The sequence below is a fragment of the Pezoporus flaviventris genome, unplaced genomic scaffold, assembly GCF_033815535.1.
Source record: "Pezoporus flaviventris isolate CSIRO_AGI_PZ_B2104156 unplaced genomic scaffold, CSIRO_AGI_Pfla_v1 ptg000015l, whole genome shotgun sequence".
In the NCBI taxonomy this organism is placed as follows: domain Eukaryota; kingdom Metazoa; phylum Chordata; class Aves; order Psittaciformes; family Psittacidae; genus Pezoporus; species Pezoporus flaviventris.
In genome coordinates this window covers 16,955,408-16,973,443 of record NW_026892563.1, presented here as the reverse complement: position 1 = coordinate 16,973,443, position 18,036 = coordinate 16,955,408, and the positions used below count along the sequence as shown (strand labels likewise).

The 18,036-nt window shown below is 44.2% G+C and overlaps 1 protein-coding gene across 3 annotated transcripts in view; it reads right to left on the bottom strand.

Annotated features, from left to right (window-relative positions):
• The window catches only part of RUNX1 (RUNX family transcription factor 1), a 168,952-nt gene extending 151,251 nt beyond the window's left edge, over positions 1-17,701 (bottom strand). Inside the window, exons 1-2 of one of the 3 annotated variants that reach the window (XM_061453609.1) lie at positions 17,491-17,701; positions 17,190-17,303 (exon numbers count right to left, since the gene is read on the bottom strand). In XM_061453609.1, coding sequence (XP_061309593.1) covers positions 17,190-17,244 — 55 coding nt within the window. In that variant the 5' untranslated portion in view covers positions 17,245-17,303; positions 17,491-17,701. The other 2 variants (XM_061453607.1, XM_061453608.1) reach the window with 2 other exon arrangements.
• Between the last annotated feature and the right edge of the window lie 335 nt (positions 17,702-18,036).

Sequence of the window (18,036 nt, the reverse complement as noted above, 5' to 3'; positions counted from 1 at the left end):
ATGATGTAATGGAGGTTGATAAGAATGCTGGTCAAGCTGCTTTAAACAAACATTTCCCGAGATATCGTTCTGAAGAAAGAGCAATCTGATAATACTGATGAATTTTATGCAAAGCTCAAGAAAAGTAACATCCTTGGTTGAAGAGAGAAAACCCTGTTTCTTCTAGTCCCAGCATTGTGATCAAAGAATGGAAAGCCATTTACGTTAACACATGGCTGAACTTTAAAGTGAGTCAAGTAAACCTGAGTCAACAGAAGTCCAGTGAACGTCCCAGCTTCCTGCAGAGGGAGATACACGTGTCCAATACCTTTGCAGCCCATGCATCTGTGAGCTTGAACATTCTAAGCCTTGCACACGTGCTTAGCTTTGAGGAGCTGAGTAGCATCATTTACATGTTGTACACAAAGTCAGGCTCCTTATGCTGCAAACAGGAACCACACGCATACACACACTTCACCACCACAAAAGGGTTCCCATCAGACCCAAGGGAGTCAGTGATGGTCACAGCAATAAAGTCACGCACAAATGCAGGTCTAAGTCCACAACGCCCTGAGATTTAAATACAGGTCTACGTGCCTAACCACAAGTCTCCGAGCCTGAAAATGCTTTTCCCTTTGCATTACCAGTTCTGGCCTCCTCCAGAAGTGTGGGGTTAAACAAAGCCTCATGAAGCGCTCTGAGAACTCAGGCTGAGGAGCGCTGGCAGGGGGCTAGGCGTGGACACAAACTGATGAAACCCCAAGCTGCGACAGGTGCACACTTTTAAGAGCACCTCCTTGCAGCCTCCTTCTTGAACGCTGGGCCCTATCCTCTCACTCAGCCCCACGGATGCTGCTGGTCTCCCCTCGCAGGGAAGGCAGCAGGTGCCCGGGTGCCCCTGCCATGCCGTTTATAGCAGGGGAGGGCCCTTTTGAGAAACGGGCGAGTAACTGAAAAAACGTGGCAAGCCCAACAGCAAGAAACAGCGGCGGGAAAAGGCACGAAACAGGAAAGCGCCGGCAAGGCCCATGCCATCCCCCCGCCGGAGCTTGGCTGGGACGGAACTGCTGCAGAAGCGGCGCAGGGCTGTTATCAGCCCCGCGCAGGGGCTGCGGTTTGCTCGCTCTTGCAACCCTTCTTCAACTGTCACTTGTTTTTCAACAAACAGGATGCCTCTGCTCAGGCTGACAGCTTCCCTCTAACTCCGGGGCGAGCGGTGGCGTGCGCCCTGCTCATCGCCCTGGGGCCGCTCATCTCACTCCGCTGGCTTGGGTGGCTTCAGGTGCACCCCCGGCAGAATGCTGCGGAGGGGACAGACCTATCTCCTTCCTGCAGCCCGCTGCTGATGAGCAAAACCAGAAGCATGTGGTGCAGGCTTGGCTGCACTGGAGAGGAAAGGCTGAGCTTCCATCTTGCTCGCTCTTTATTATTCCACCTAAAAGCAGTTATTAAGGAGGTGGTTGTGCTATGCTTAGGCACCAGGGGCACCTCCAAGCTGCTCACCTTCTCTCTGGTCTGTGCAGCAGTCCTGATGTGCCATAGGGATGTGGATAGCATGATTGCTTTGCTATGCAGTCCCTCTGGAGTGAAGGCACAGGGCAGGACTGGTTGAATGGAGATGCTACCAGAAGAGGTAAACGAGCAACTGTCTTCACAGCCAGCAGCAGCAGAGCCTGTGGCAGAGCTAAGCTTCGTGGCACCAGCTCCTACTGCCCATTTTCACCTCAGTGTTAGGAAACCCCCTGCATCAAGCTTTGCTGCTTCTGCTCCTTGAGAAGCACCTTCTGTTTTCCAAGGTCACTTGGGCTGTCCTACAGAGAAGCCTGGTGTGTCTGCCAACAAGCAAAGTACCAGCCTGGAGTTCTACTCAGGAGATAGATATGGGAAAAGCAAAACACACTCTGTCTCTGGTTTGATAATTGCCTGGCCAAAGCTTAGCCTCTGTCAGCAGAGGTGGAGACCATGCCCACAGCGGCACAGGCTTTGCAGCAGAGCTCTCTAACCTTCACACTTTCCTGGCACTGCCCAGTGTTGTGGCAGAGTAACACTAGAGAAAGCAGGGAAAAAGAGAAATATTGGGGGGGGGGGAGAAAAAAGAGAAAAAAAAAAGAAACACTTTTAAATGGATTCATAGTTGTTTTTTTTTCTCACATCTCCCTGTGCTGCTTTGCTGGACCCTGGAAGGTTTTTGGGGAGTCTCCAAGCAGTGATGTTCCCAGGTATTTTGGTGGGACTGAACTGTACCACGCTCCTGCACTTCTTCTCCTACCCCACTGCTCTGCTGGCAAAAGGAGCCACAAATCATCATCTACTGCCAAGATGGTGCTAAGCCAGGCTGGAGAAAACCCTAGGGCATCGCTCCTCCTGGATATGGAATTCTGAAGAGATGAACGAGTCTTACATCACAAATTGTCAGGTAGTCGTTATTCTGTTCCTCTTCTCATGCGGTCCACACACAGCTCATAATATTTTCAAGTTTGCCTGTTGTTCAAAAGTTATTGGAAAACATTTTTTCCTGGATTTTCTGTATGGTTTGCTATTTGAACTGGACTGACCAGTTGCAGCTGGAGATGTAAAATATTTGGACCCTGAAACGATGAATGTAAGGTAAAATTCCAATGAAAACATGATCAGATTTGAAATTCAAAGTAACAAGAGATCATTTTGTAGATAGTCAGGCTCAGAACTGTTAGTCAGAAAAAGCAGGTTCTATTTCCGCTTGTCTCTCCCTTTAAATCTGATATGATCACTCTTCCCTGGTTCTTCATCCATGAAGATGAGGAACATGCTATTCCCAGGGTAGTTTAAGCAACTTCTGAATGTACTCAACTGTCTTTGTGTATCACTTTGGCCCAGCATACTCCAAACCGAATCGCTAAGCTCCTTTATCAGTCTGCTTTTCTGTGGAGGTAGTGCTTATGTGGTTGCTCCCATTCTCTTTGTACTTCCCCTAGTTTTTGTAGTTTGTGGGCCAACTTTAACTATATTTGACAGAGCAGAAGCGGTCTTAAGTTCCTATGGCTTTCACAAAACATGGCAGTGACTCAAGAGGCTGTGTCAGTGCTCCCAGCTGAAGGGCACCCAAAAGAGATTGTAGAGATTCCTCAAGAAAAGAAAAATCTTTGCTCAGATTAAAGACTTACTGGATGTTAAGAGAATACAACCACAAGACCCATCTCTGTAGGAAATTAACATTCAGTAGTACTGCCTGGGACACCATATCTTGGCTTTTTAAAGACATCAAACTAGACATGCCTTGGATTCAGACTGCTGCCTCCATCTAAAACTTTGTCATAAGCCCAACATTTCCATGGAGAAGATTTTCAGTGGGTTTGCAAGCTTTCAATCAAATAACCCAAATTAGCTTTTTAAATTTCCCAGTGAAGCAAGGCTTACCCAGAAAAGAACATGACAATTCTCATGAGAAGTTTCCCACAGCCCCCGTAGCATGAGAGCTTTTTACCACATTACACTTGCTGTGGGGAAGGCCCGCATTAACACATGATGAGAGCATTTGGATTTAATAGAGTTAATATACACAGCATAATTACCCAGTGTTTGAGACAGATCTTAATCCATCCCTATCCTAAGTGATTCCCCAACAATTCCTTAATAACATATCAAGAACATTTATGATGCCACTGATCACATCATTAGAATCTGCTGCAGCTCAAGACAGGTCTTAGTATGCTCCCATTCCAGCTATCTCCCAAATAGCAACACTAACAAAGTCTCATATAGCACCCTAAAGTGTCATGGGGCTCAGGTGTAGCAACACAGAAGTCCAACATTAAGTCTCACAAAGAAAGTAGATACTAATGCTACACAGGACTTCTGTTTTGGTGGAGGTGCTGTGCTGATATCCCCTGCAGAATGCAAGCTAGCATGATTGCATTGTTTTTTTATTGTAAGACACAATGAAAGGTAATGCTACCATAGGATTAAAAAGGAAAAGAATCCTGCAGGTATAACCTTGGTACTTGAACCAACCCTTTAGCATAGTATCTTCATCACTTCTTATCTACCACATCATAATTTGCATCAGAAATCTGACACAAGCTGCCTACCAAGCTTCACATCTATTAGTGGATGCTAAACATGAAAATGTAAGAGGCCAAAAAATTAATCTAGAAATGCTTCTCTTTCCCCTACTCCCTCCCACCCCCAGCACACACCACCTTCAAGCTTTGCATTGATGTCACTGCGTTACCAAAATTAAGCTAACAAGCCCAGTCTCAGACAGAAACCTCGTAGGAGAGGCTGGAAAATAGGAAGGTAAGAGCCCACAGAAACACACACCTGTTGAGCTCATGGCACCCTGTGCACAATGTACGAAACTTGAGATTTGGGGGAAAAAATCAGAAACCTTGTAGGTGTACTCACCACTTACATAGAAAGGACCAAATATGCAACAGGTTGTCTCAGGACTATCTGCAAGCTTAGAAATTAAAGAGCAGGATTACATACCAGCACCACAAGAAGCCAATCCTTCCATCCCTTTCTGACTTTCTGGAATCAACTGGAAAGGGATAAGGCTACAGACGTCATGATCAAAGGGAGTGGTACCAGGTGCTAGGCACAGAGCATGGTTTCCTTTGGCCACCTGTATCCATCTAATTCTAGCCAAAGTGGGAAGATACCAGTGAGGAAAAGGTCAACAATTCAATAAGATGGTAGGATGACGTTATGAACAACAGGGGATCTAGTTCAAACACCAAGCTTCAAAAACCCCCAAACAAATGCCAGTGGATTATTCTCAGAGCACAACCTGTGGGAGTTGCCAATGTTGCATTATTGCTGGCTCCTGGCAAAGGCAGCTTCAAGCACCTGTGTCTCAAATGTCAGCAGCTGGGCCTATGCCTCCATCACCTACCGATCCCCTGAAACTGTGTCAGGTACAATTGGTTAGGAGTATGCCCTATTCAAGCTGGAAAATGCTATTTCCCAGTGGAAATAGTGCTATATCCCAGGTGCCTGCTAAGGAGAAGTATCTTTGCTAATTCAGGAGCTAAATCAGGCATGCCACTTCTGCCACACAATAAAATACTTTTTCCCTTTTTTGATCTCTTCCTGACTTTCACACCCTCCCTTCTTTTCTGGGTTCTGGTAGCACATATTTGGTATAGATTGTGTTCATATATACTCCTTGGCAGTCAAATATGTGATTCTTTGTTTTTTTCTTTTTCCTTCATTATGTGATAACTGAGAGCGTTTTGTTCTCCAGATACAGAAATGAAAACTAGCTGCAAAATTAGCAATGTAAGTCATGCACTAGAAATGTTTGGGTTAATTTGTTTGTGGCAAATGTTGCAAACAACAGCATTTTATGAAAACCTCAATGACAAGGTAGCTCGTTTTCTCACCAAGGAAAAATAAGTGAGGGAAACTTTGCTACAGCTAATTATCTCCTAAAATAGGACAGCTAATGTTTTTATATAGGTTATTTTTCTAATTCTCGTTTCATTCCTTCTTTGAACTGCAGTTTCAAATAAGGGGATTAATGTTGCCTGCATTTTCTGCAGGGAAAAAAAGAATAAATCCAGTAATGCACTGTAAGAAAAAGTGTACAAGACCTTAACAAGTGAGGATCTTCAGAGAGAAAGCAGTTTAAGGAACAGTGAAAAGATTTTCCTTAAAAACAAGCTGTAATCTGACAACAAATTTCTGTTAAATCATGTTTTGTCTGGGTTTTTTTACCAGGACCTCTGTGTGAGCAAGTTGTATTAGCATGAACCTTCAGAGAAGGCTACAGTTTTACTTAGGAGTGCTTAATTATTGGCTTAAGTCATATGCTGGGAGAAAACCTACTGAGCTGGCACCTCATATTGCCTTGCTTAGCTGTGCATGCCGCTCAGTCAGCAGCTGTGTGACTCATGTGGGGAAGTCTCTCCTGTGGGTACTGTGGTGTATACCAGGGTTTGTTCATGAACAAGCTGGAGACAAGCAGTATTTGCTGAAGAAATTAGCAATGAATAAATGAGAGCACATCTGACAGAGAGAGAATAATTCATAAGCTGAAGATGAAAATGGTGTTGAAAAACTTTGCTAAGAACCTTTCACCTCCCTCTGCTTATTTTAGGTGGCCCACGGCTGTGAAGCCAAACCCCACTACTGCCATGAAGGAGTTCCTATTTATCCATAAGTACTGTGGAGCAAAACGTGAAATTTCTCTTACTTCTGACTAGAGTGGGGGACAGGGTAGAGATACCCAGGGGTAAGCTGTCTCCTGTCCATTGAGAGACATTGAGTTGCTGGAGCAGGTCCAGAGAAGGGCAATGAAACTGGTGAAGGGTCTGGAGGACAAATGTGATGAGGAGCAGCTGAGGGAACTGGGGTGTTTAGTCTGGAGAAGAGAAGGCTCAGGGAGACCTTATCACTCTCTACAACAACCTGAAAGGAGGTTGTAGTGAGGTGGGTGTTGGTCTCTTCTCCCAAGTAACAAGTGATACAACAAGAAGTAATGGCCTTAAGCTTCACCAGGGGAAGTTTAGATTGGGTGTTTGGAAAAATTTCTTCAACAAAAGGGTGCTCGGGCATTGGAACAGGGCAGTGGAATCACCGTCCCTGGAAGTGTTGTAAACCTGTGTAGATGAGGCCCATGGTGACATGGTTTAATGCTGGACTTGGTAGCGCTGGGGTAATGGTTGGACCTGATGATCTTACAGGGCTTTTCGACCTAGCTGATTCTATGATTCTATGCCTTTGCAGGACTTCACTAAAGCAGGAGGTAGACCGAAGGCACTCTTATTGTCCAGCTGCTGCCCCAAGCTGGTATCACACCAGCTAGTCCCCTCAGACAGAGCTGGGGTCTGTTGTATTTCCTAATCCCTCTGGCTAGAGTGGGTTTTTCTGAAGGCTGAAAGGGGAGATGAGGCATCCTGAAAAGCCTCCAACCACTTCTGTTTAGGTAGTGCTTTTGATCTTCAACTGGTGTGGTTTAGTCAAAGCAGTAACATACCGAAACCTGGAGGACGTGGCTAGAGGAGCTGATTTGCCTGTCTGTACATGGGTCCAGGGACATGCCCAAAGCATGGACACATAAAGGGAGGGAAGTAGCTGGAGGGGCTGCCCTAATGAGCCTGTAAAAAGGAGCCAGCACATCAGTGAGCAGCTAGAAATGTGATCTCTAACTTGCATAAATGACATTTTTTATTCAGCAGCTCTTGTGAGCATGGAGAAATGGGGCAGAAAGGGCTGGGACACCACTGTGAAGCGAAAGGCAAGATGTGGCACAGAAGTGGAGTCAGCCTTACCCTCCTGTATTTCATGTGTGTGAGGGTATAAGGACAGCCATGTGAAAAGGGACTGCTGACCTGGACTGTCAGTGATACAACTTCAGGCTGTTAAAACCTTGATCTGGAGGAGACCTGTTATCTGGAGGATCACAGGTCTCATCCAATGCCCAGAGATGTCAGCCAGGTTTTTGCACCAGTTTCATTGGGATCATACTGTGTACACAAAATACTGGGTTGCTTTAATTGCCCCAGTAAGATGTGAACCTGAATAATCTCTCCCCATATAGACTTCTGTCTAACGACACAACTTCACCCCAAAGAGGAACTGTAATCCCTATTCGTGTGGGTACATGTCTAGTTACAGCAGAGCACTCTCCTGAATGGGTATGGACTTACTTATATAGGTATAAAAGTGTTCATACTGGTAAAGATTATTCCTGCATAGTAAAAGAAAGAAGAAAAGCATGTAGCTTTTCTGTCATGTAGTGTAAAATAGATGCACCCAACAGTATCAGTACAAAATACTATCACTCTTCAAAAGTAGTACTCAAAGTTGTTTGGATTACGTATGAAACTAAAAAAATTACTATTTACATTGCAATCCCTATTAGGAGGAAAAAAAAAACAAACAAGGCAATAAAAATTCTGATTGTTACACTAAAATGTAAGTGGTTCATCGCTTTTGAACTCAAGAAGTTTAACCCATTACTTTTTTTCTTACCTAAGCAGGTCATTCACATTCTTTGGTTTCCACAATAGCCCAATATATTATGGAAACATACTGTGCTTGAAACACTCTGTTTCATTTAGAAAAGCAAATCATTTTCTCCAGTGCAGTGAGGTACAGCCAGAATAAGTTCCTGTTCATATATGAGACCTGAATCTTGCTTTCAAAAAGCAAGTTATTTTATGCCTAGTGTAAAAAATGTGTGGGTGTTTAGCACTGTACGTTACCACTTTTTACAGATAAAAAGGGCAGAAGATAAAGAAAGAATTGGTGCAGAGACTAAGGTGTCTTTTTTTCCTTTCAGAGGTGGCTGTCTCTCCAGGCTGCATTAGTGGAAGTCCTTAGAAGCATGTGGGGGGCAAACCATGTGGCAGCTCTCTGTGCCCTCCTTTCTCTACTGAGAGGGCAACCTGCCTGACAAGTCTCCATGCTCACCCTGATACCCTAGCTGGAGTCATAAGCAGAATGCTTTCCAGATGCTATCTGCACCCAAAGCTTGGGTTCCAATGCCATTGTGGCAGCAAAACAGGAATCAGGTTGGTGTAGAAGCATGCTCAGTGATCTGGTGGAAATAGGTCTCATTAAGACCCTGCATGCAGCATCGTGCCTCTGAGTCCAGAGATGCAATGGTACCACAAAGTGGTACTGAATTTCTTTGCAAAGCATTTGGATGCATATAAGAGCACTTAAATCAGCCTGAAGTGCAGTAACTGGTTTGATGGTCCCTGTGCAAATGGGGTTAACAAAGGCTTGAATGCATCTTCCAGATATGAGTTTGGTTACACCCGATCTATGCAAAACCCAAAGCCCATTTACATTTAGGTCTTGAAAAACAGAAGCATTTTACAGAAGTCTGATATTATCTAGTAACTGTATTATAAACCAAATTGCAGTTCCTATGAACTGGGCATAATGTGTAATCTCATATCAGTACCTGCTCTGAATGATGTGCAACATGGACAGATGGTCAGCAGCCATGGCACCTTTGCCATGTGGAGTTTGACAGCACATGTGAGGCCTCCTCCTCATTGCCTTTTACTTAGAAAGTGCTTTTAGGGCTGCTTTCCAAAGTTGCTATTTCTCTCACTGAAGTCCTGTCCCCTCTGCCCTTCTGTATAAGACCAGGAGATGGTACATGCTAAAGAGTGCTTCTTTTAGAGTCTTTCATTACTGCTTAGTGGGGAAATACACCTCACCTGTCCACTAGGTGAAGTGTATATCCTTGATGTATAAGTTAAGTACAAATCAATAACTACCAACCAAAGAAAAATCCCAGCCAATTCAAAGCTCTTTCTACAGCCATGCATAATATACCATAATAATTCCATACCAGTGTCTCCTAGGTAAAAGAGACAAAACCTTTAGTTCTCAAGCCATAGCTCTGCTACTTGGCACTGCATGAATTATACTTCCACTTTAATGCTATGTTTCTTTCAGCCCCTGTGTCAACATTGGCATTCAGAATTCACCTCCTGTCTTATTCACCACTTTGTGTTTTTCTCACAGGTTTCGTTTTTCTTAAAGGACAAATGCATCCCTGCTGCAGTTAATAGCCATCGCTTTCTGGATGGAGCCAGGATATTACCTTAAGAACTGGCTCTGGATATGATTTTCTGCTCCTGGTCATGACTGTAGAGAAAAGGGGAAGCGTGCCTGCAGGCACGTACGAGTAAAGCTGTGATAGCTTAAATCTTCCCAGCCGGTATAATAACAGTAGTGAAAACCCAGAGTTATGTCTTCCACCCCCGCTCACCACCATGGTGTGTACTGATGTCTACCAGGGGTTGGGTGGTGGTGACTTACACCCATGCGATTGCATCTATGTTATCCTTGCTAGACAGATGAAAGCCTTCTCTTTGCTGTGCTAGCTTGCCTTCTACTACCTTTTGATACTGCAGCAAGTATAAATAGATACCCAAACACTGACAGAAAAGAAGGTTGGTCTGCCCACTGCAGAGGCTGTGACACCCAACTCTAACACGCCCTCAGCAAGCTCGCAGTGCTTGCCTTCACCAAAGAGGCAACTGTAGGATGCTTTAGTAACGCTTATGGAGCTTGGCATCCTTTGGTGCCTGTTCAAGGCTTCTGTAAATGCCACGATACTTCCGAGGCACGCGTCTGACACAGATACATGCCATAAAGCCAGCTAGAAAATGGACTTATGAGAGAGGCAGGCTGTGCTGGGCCTGAGAAGGTGCAAGACGTTTGTCACAAAGAAAGCAGATGCTGGGCCCCGCGCTGTGCCGCTTTGCCCCAAACACACCAGGTACTTCACGAAAGGTCATCTTTTAAAGACCACAAAAAGGCACTTGAAGGACTGGGTCAATGCCTTCTGATGCTGCTGATTTGACATGATTGCAGGGCTTTCCCTAAGTACAGCCAAGAGAAATGTTTGTAGCAAATCACATAAAACTTGTCAGGTTTCAAGTCCCCTTGCACTGCACTCACAAAAAATGCAGTGAGAGAGGTAAGCCTTTCAACTCACAGTCAAAACCTTGGGGCAGCTTCTGAACACATCTCAAAATCACAACTTCAGCGTGAAACCAGACAACAGAAAACACATTGCATGTCAAAATACTCAGAAGGCAAAAGAAAAAGCCCCAAGCCTATGTCTCGGTCTACTTCTGGAATCAGAAACACAAAGCATAGGCTGGGGAAAAAAAAAACAACCCCAACCAAAAACCAAACTAAAACCAACAGATAGATCAAAGCCAGAGAAAATGTTCTCACAGGTCTTCGTGAAGTGAAAGTACCTAATTTCACAGAGTTTCACTCGCAAGCAGAAGTGATGAGCCCTGCAAACAGTATTAAGGATGAACTGGAAACTCTACCAGGTAGCAGCTACAGTCACTTTCTGCTTCCCTGCTTTCACAGTCAGCTCTTCTATACTCTTTGGGTTGTTGGTGTTTTTGTTTTTTTTTTCGAAATTCAGTTGTCTGAATACACCTTTATAGAGAATTTTATGTTTTGGACTAAAATGTATCTTTGTCATAAGCCCAGGACCTTCTTCGCTGGGACCTAAGTGGAAGAAAAGGCATTTCTTTTGAAAGCTGATTACACTGGGAATCTGTATATAGAATTTCTAACCACTTTTCCACTGGCAGCAAGAATGACATGTCTTGCCTTCACTGTGGGTATGCTGGTGCATGTATGGACTTCACCAACATACTGTAGACCTCTGTAGGTGCTCTACTGCTCCAAACACCACCCCTGTTGTCAGCCCCGTTGCAGTTCATTAATACACTTCAGAGAGGAGATATTCCTACTATTCATCTACTATTTGGAAAGCTGACTCAAGTCTATACAAATATTATCCATTCTCTTAAGATGACAGAAGAGGTAATGAGGTAGTGTAATGTTTTCTTGTCCTTCTCCCAGACTAGTGATTCACCTAGCCAGTGGTCTGTCTCTGCGGCCAGATGTCATGGATGAAGCCACAATTCACTTTGCAGATGACAGACGTGCTTACATGGGAAGCTTTCTTTCCAAGCTTTAACAGAGATCGGTTTGTGCTGTGAAATATGGCAGTGAGAGACCAAGGGAGAACTTAACCCTTCCAAACCTTCTTTTTTCTTTACGGGGCTGGTAGATAATAATCAACTGTTATGTATATACAGACCCAGTTGTTTTAAAGATCCTGCTAAACTCTTGGATTCAGTGGTATTTTATGGCAATGTGTTCTAGTCTGTAATCACACACTGTTTAAAAAAAATTCCACCATACCTTGTCCCATTGACTGAACTCAGAGGAAACAATAGGAGTGAAAGGGTGAGCTGACTATACAAGTTGTTTTAGGGAAGAAACCCAAGCAAATAGAAAACACAAGTAAATACATAAAAATTGAATAAAATCTGAGCAAACACATCCTTGAACAGTGCAGTCTTGAGGAACACAGAAAATCTGACAGGCGCAGGCAGGCTCACCTCCTGAGTGAAGGAGTGAAAGGGGCCTGTCCTGAGCTCCCCCATGAAGCTGGAGTGTCTTGTCTCTGTGCACAGCATGATGTTCATGGTAGCCACTCTACCTGAAACACCACACACCCAGCTCATGCCCAGCATTCAGGAGGCCTGTGCTGGCACAGGGAAGACAGAGATGCCAATCCGGGTTTGGATTCAGAGAGCAGGCAGTCCCTTTCCAGCCAGCCTTCATCCATCCTCCTACCCAAAGCTAGAACTACTTCTTTCTTGCCCTAATGCTGGCACTGCTAGATCTGTACTGCCCAAGCCCACTCTGCGTTTCATCCTTGCTCTCTGTGACTGCACAAGAGGACCTTGTGCTACCTCACCTGGACAGTCCTCCTGGCATGTGCAGCAGAGACCACTGGGACGCAGTGCAGTCCTTGTTGCATGTGTCAGGGTGTCAAATTTGGATGAGCTTCTTCTGTTGGTGGAACAACCTCATAGTTTTACAGAGAAATGCTCTTGCTGTTTCCTTAGGATAGCTTCTGCTTAGCTTTTAAAAGCAAATATGTCTATTTCTAAATCCAAGAACAGTAATTTCTTTGCCACTCTTGGTTTAGCTATAGACTCTCCCCTCTTGAATAACAAGATGATGACGATACTCATTATGTGTTCTGAAGTAAAATTCTTGCACAGTTCATAAATTACTTTCATAAACTTGCCAATATCACTATCATTCACATGCATTTAAAGATAAGCAGACTGTTCTTTTGGGGTCATGCCTTAGCAGTCAAACTAAACCATGATTACCTTCTAGTCATGAAAAAATGCAGTTTATTTTCTATTCATATTGCATACACTGGCTGAGTGGGGAAGATACTTCTATTTCCCACTAGAGAGCTACCTCAGAGCTGGAGTTTGGCTGTTGTGGTAAAACATGGTCCAAGGCAGAGCTGCCATCCAACAATCTCTTATTAATGGCCATATGATATAGGGCAAGACAGTCTGGGGGATCTGCAAGACAGCCATAACCTTAAATCTTTGCTCAGACTGTCATCACAACATCACTATGTTAAGTATGACTGGTTAAACACCCAGTATAATATTTTGGCCTAGGATAAAATCTCTTGATCTTACCAAAGCAGTGTATTCATCTCTGTCAGAAACTTTACCCCTTGCTTCACAGGAATTCCTGTGTTCAGGTCTCTCAATGTTTCTCAAGACTTTTCAATGAAAGAGTAAGGCTCAAACAGAGAGAAGACTGTGTAAATCAGACATTGTACAATTTTGTTTTCTCCTAGTAAGCCAAGGTTTCTATGAGCTTTAGTTCAATTTCCTATTTGCAAGATACAGTTAGTATTTTATAATGCTGATGCAAATTAACTCTTTGTTACAGTTCAGGCAGTCTGCAAAAGTGACAGAAAACTTTCTCTTACCCCTACACAGTGACAATGGAGTTTATGTTACTGTGAAAAGATAGTTTTCTTCTACTTGGCGAGCAAATGAAAACACGTGGCAGTGTTAGGCACTGTGCATCTCCCAGAGAAATGTGTCTTTGGCTGAGTTACTTCTAGTATATGATTCTGCTCACATGCAGCACCAGGGATTTTAGGATCCTACCAATGTAAATCCCATCATAAGGCAAGTCAGAGTCACTAACTTTCAATGAGAAGCTTTCAGTGAGTGCTTTCAATGTCTCTGAACCTTAGCTATGGGTGTCCACGGGTCCAGGGAAGGAAGCCCTTCAGAGCAGGAAGAGCTTCTTGCTACAGTTTTATTTAGCATTTGCAAAGGAAGAAACCCACAGTGAGGCTGGGCGCTACTTTGCATTTCTAAGAAGAAAGTAGGCACAGTGTATTTTTCCATATTGTAAAAGTGCTCTGCCAGAGTTCCTTTCCATTTGATAAGAAACCAACAATATTGCACCACAAGCCTTCATTACCATGATTAATTAATAAAAAAATACAACAAAAGCAAAACCAAGAGTAACCTTCTTTGCATACTGAAATAATTAGACCTCGCAGCAAAAGGAAAAATGAAGAAAACGTGCCCTTCTGGAAAATGTTATGTTTCGTGCTATTTAGAGCTCCGTAAAACCCTGCTAATAGATTTGTTATTCCATCGTCCTTCGTAGGCAAAATTATTAGGAAACCTTACAAGATAGTCTAATGCCCTTCGTAAGTTAAAAGAAGTTATAGGGTGGGGCAATATTATGTAGCTATATAGGCACCCTTTAAAAACTGTGTTTACTGTCTAATACAAGACTCTAACAGGTGCCATTTTGGTCCCCTGCCCAAAAGGTATCACTATGTTGACCCAGACAATACACATGAGCTCTCAATAAAACCAGCAAATCCATCTTTATACTATGAATCTTGCTAGAATAAAAGCTTAAACTACTGCCTTGTTGATGCAGTCCTAGATTTGAGAAAGAGATGAAGCTATGTTTTTCTGCAGGCTGCACTGCAGCAAGACAGTTACAAATGGTCCTACCCCATAGTCCTAACACCAAGCTGAGACTTTAAACTGAAAGAGGCCATTAGGAAAATGAGGCCATCATTAAAAGCAGAGTCATCAAATGTTTGAATGTGTTCAGCATGCAGAGCACACCACTGGAGGTTTCAGTGTAATCCTCATTTCTTTACCTAGTGGCAGAAGTGAGGACCTGGTGTGGTGTGATAGAAAAAGGGCCATATCCTTTGTGGTGTACCACATTCAATTAATATGTCAGGCTTTCTATGTCTGTCACTGCTCACAGGGGCTGGAACAATGGTTCTGCTTCCCCACTCCCCTCTTTTTTTCCCAATTTTCACATAGTATCAGGTTAAAAAAGAGTTATGGATTTCCTTCTCGGAGAACTGCCTGGACTGATAAAGTGAAATCCATGGCAGAAAACAACTTGTTATTTTTCCTTTTACTTCACCATTTCAGTTAAGAGAGAGAGTGCAATAAATTTTGGCGGGAAAAAAAAGAAGAGACAGTTTGGGACATTTCAAATGACGGGTCTATGTAAACACCATTGAGAAACAGGGGTGAGAACAACCAGCCCTAGGGATGATTTATTTTTCTTGCTCTGAGGCCCGAGCGTCACTTTTGCTGCACCCAGGATTTTGAAATTGTGTGAAGTTCATTTGAGTAAAGAAAGGAACAAAAGGGGAACTGCTGGAAAACCGTCACAAGCTTCCATATTCAAACTCAGTATTCTTTTGCAATGATGAAACGTTCACTTTATAACTCAACTGAAGAACTGTTGCCCAAGCTTTTCTACCGCTGTACAGTGGGAGTTTGGTCTTGCTTGTGCTGGGTATGCACCAGAATCTGTACCTGGATTGCCCAAACTGGATGAATATCTTAAGGTAACTAATGTGACTTCTAGCCTAGCAAGATTCCAGCATAGTCCACGAGGAAGCACAAAATACTGGTGCTATCATAATATTAACAACAAAAATAAGAACAGTAATAAGGAGGATAATAAAACCCATTCTGGAGTGCTGAGCTAAATCACTTGCTGGATTAACCAGCTTTAATGAAACTCCTCCTTTTCTGGTAAAATCAGTCCTTGGTCTCCAACCAGCTGCTCTCAGGCTCTCTAGGCTCCTGCCTGCAATACAGTCTCTGCCATCCCATCTCATCCCATGGACTGGCTGTGACCTGGCACTCGCTGCAAGCACTGCCCCATGACGGTCACTCTTGTTCTTTTATCAGAAGCACAAAATTTCCTCAGCAAGCCTTCCTGTGCTACAGATTCAGTAAACAGTTGGGTGAGCTAAAAAAAAAAGAAAAAAAATAAAAAGGCTGGCGAAACGCAGGAAGATCCTTCTTGTTATTCTAACAGTATTGCTTCCTTTGCTCGTAGGGGTGCTGAGGAAACGTCAGCTGCAAGTGCTGCAGAGCAGTTAGCCACTTCTTGCTCAGCCTGCAGCATCTCCCCTGCCCAAGCTAGAAGGTGCTGCGAGGCTGAGTGGCTCACTGAGCGACTTGCTGCGATTCCCCTGTCCGCCGGTGCCAGGAAAGACAGATGTAGAGGAACTTTTGACATGGGGGGGGGGGGGGGGGGAAGAACGGATGCAAGGCTGGAGAGCAGCTAGCATTTCTGCAGGCTGCCCTGCACTCGCGTCCTTCTCGGGGAGCGCTGACCTGCATGCAGGAGCGGCAGGGTGCCGGCGGAGCTGCTGCTTCTTGTGACACAGCAGCTGGGCTGAGCCTTCCGCATTCCCCAGCCCGCTTATTAATATGAATAACTCATGACTCACACCGACACCGCCAGCGAGGCCGGGAAGCTGTAGTCTGTAACTATAAAGAGTTATGAAGTGCTGCTCTCTGGCAGCACCCGGCCACGCTTGATGAGCGTTCTGCGACGGGCTTTGTGTGCCTTGTCATCCGCACAGGAACAGCCCTGCTGCAAAAAGGGCTTGAGCGGTCAGAGGGCTTGCGTGGAAAGGGGAAAAGTTCAGCTGTAGGATGAGCTATTTAGGAAGGCAGTTACGAGGAAGCGGAGAAGTTTCTCGTGCCAGCCGCTGGCTTACTTGTCTGAATAACCCATGACTAAATCATTAGCTCCATGGGGGGTTGTGAGAACGTTAGAAGGAGTCCCTGAGTGCTCTTGATCACTGGTGAAAAAGTCGTATTGCTGGGTGAAGCCCTTTAATCCCCCTCTCAGCCCTTAGAGGACTGCTTCATTTCTCTAAGGGTGGCTTCTGCTGATAATTTGCAGCCATCTGAGACCTGCATGGCATCAACAGGATCTCCGAGTTTATCCTCACTGCTCCTTTTCCTGAGCCACGTGAGTTGCAGCTAACTTTAAGCAGGTTTCTAAGCTTTTCCTGACTTCTCCCCTGTGAACATGCCTTAACCCAGGCTGATGATCTAGCATAAATGAAACAGTATCACGCTCTGCTGGCTGTATGCTCCAGCCTGCTACTCGCCCCTGGTGCTTCATCCTGTAATATGTGTACTATGCTGTTGGCTGTCATTTTTCATGGCAGTGGCTCAAAAAGTCTTAATTCTGCCAAAAAGAATCAAAAGGGATTTGTGCTACTGCTTTTGTATCTGCAGTAATGCTTGTGAGTTATTCTAGCACATTTTGATTTATGAAGAGAAAATTCACAAGCATGCAATGGTTGTTTGAACAGCTTAAATGAGTCCTTGTTATAATCTCTTTAATGGACTGATAAGTAATGAGATGATATTCCTGAAAGCTCAGATATTAGCTTCGATGAGAGTGCCTCAAAGAAAACTGAAGTGGGAAAATCATGTACTACAAGAATGTTCCCAGATACTCTCCAAACATGCATTTTCTTAAGTATAGGAAAGTAAAAAATATATTTAGAAAGTCTGAATGGTACTTACCTCTCAAGAAGTGCTGGTAAGAAGGAAGTGACTCAAATAAGTTGCTTGAAGCCATTGTTTCCTCTTTAAAACTCACTCTCTCTTTACAGTGAAGGAATATATGATTTCTTCTACCTTGGGGAGTGAAAATTGAAGAACAGTCATTGCTACCACCCTCCTCCCAGCCATCATGCTCTGTTTTATCCCTGTTCCTCAGGAGCAGCGCAAAGCAGATTATAAGGTTCTTTTGCTAAAAGAACTCTGAAATTGTTTCTTAAAAAGAAAAAAAAGTAGCGGATCGGTTGTGGTTGATGATGCTTACCACTCTACGAAACCCTGTGGTTTGCAGTCAAAACGATTCGCCCTGCCTGCTGACCAATATCCCGGACCCGCTCTTGTGTGACTGCCTCTGTACCCAACTTGTGGTTCTGTGGTTGTTTATGAGGCCCAAAGAAGTGTTTCACACAACCAAAATTACAAATTTAACTGTTCCCCTTTCCAGAACCTGCCTCCATTGGTCCCTTTGCATCACGTGACCCGAGTGATGTCGACTTTCTTTTTCTTTCTTCCCATTTTTTTTAGCTTTCTGAAGTCATGCCCTACCCACTCCACCTGCCCTCCCCGGGGCTGCGTGAGGCACCAGTGCCGTCTGCCGAGGGAGGGAAAAGCAGAGTGACTCACCACCCCTGATGCTCCAAATGGTCTTGCTGAGTTAGTTCAACTCCCCTTGTTTTGTTGTGTGTGGTTTTTGGAACTACTGATTATTCTGATGGAGATTTCATTGTTGCTTATTCAATAGTAATCCAAGCCCGAGCATTAGCCTGCTGCTCAGGCAGGATGTGCAGCTAGTCCTGTAAAACACCAGGAA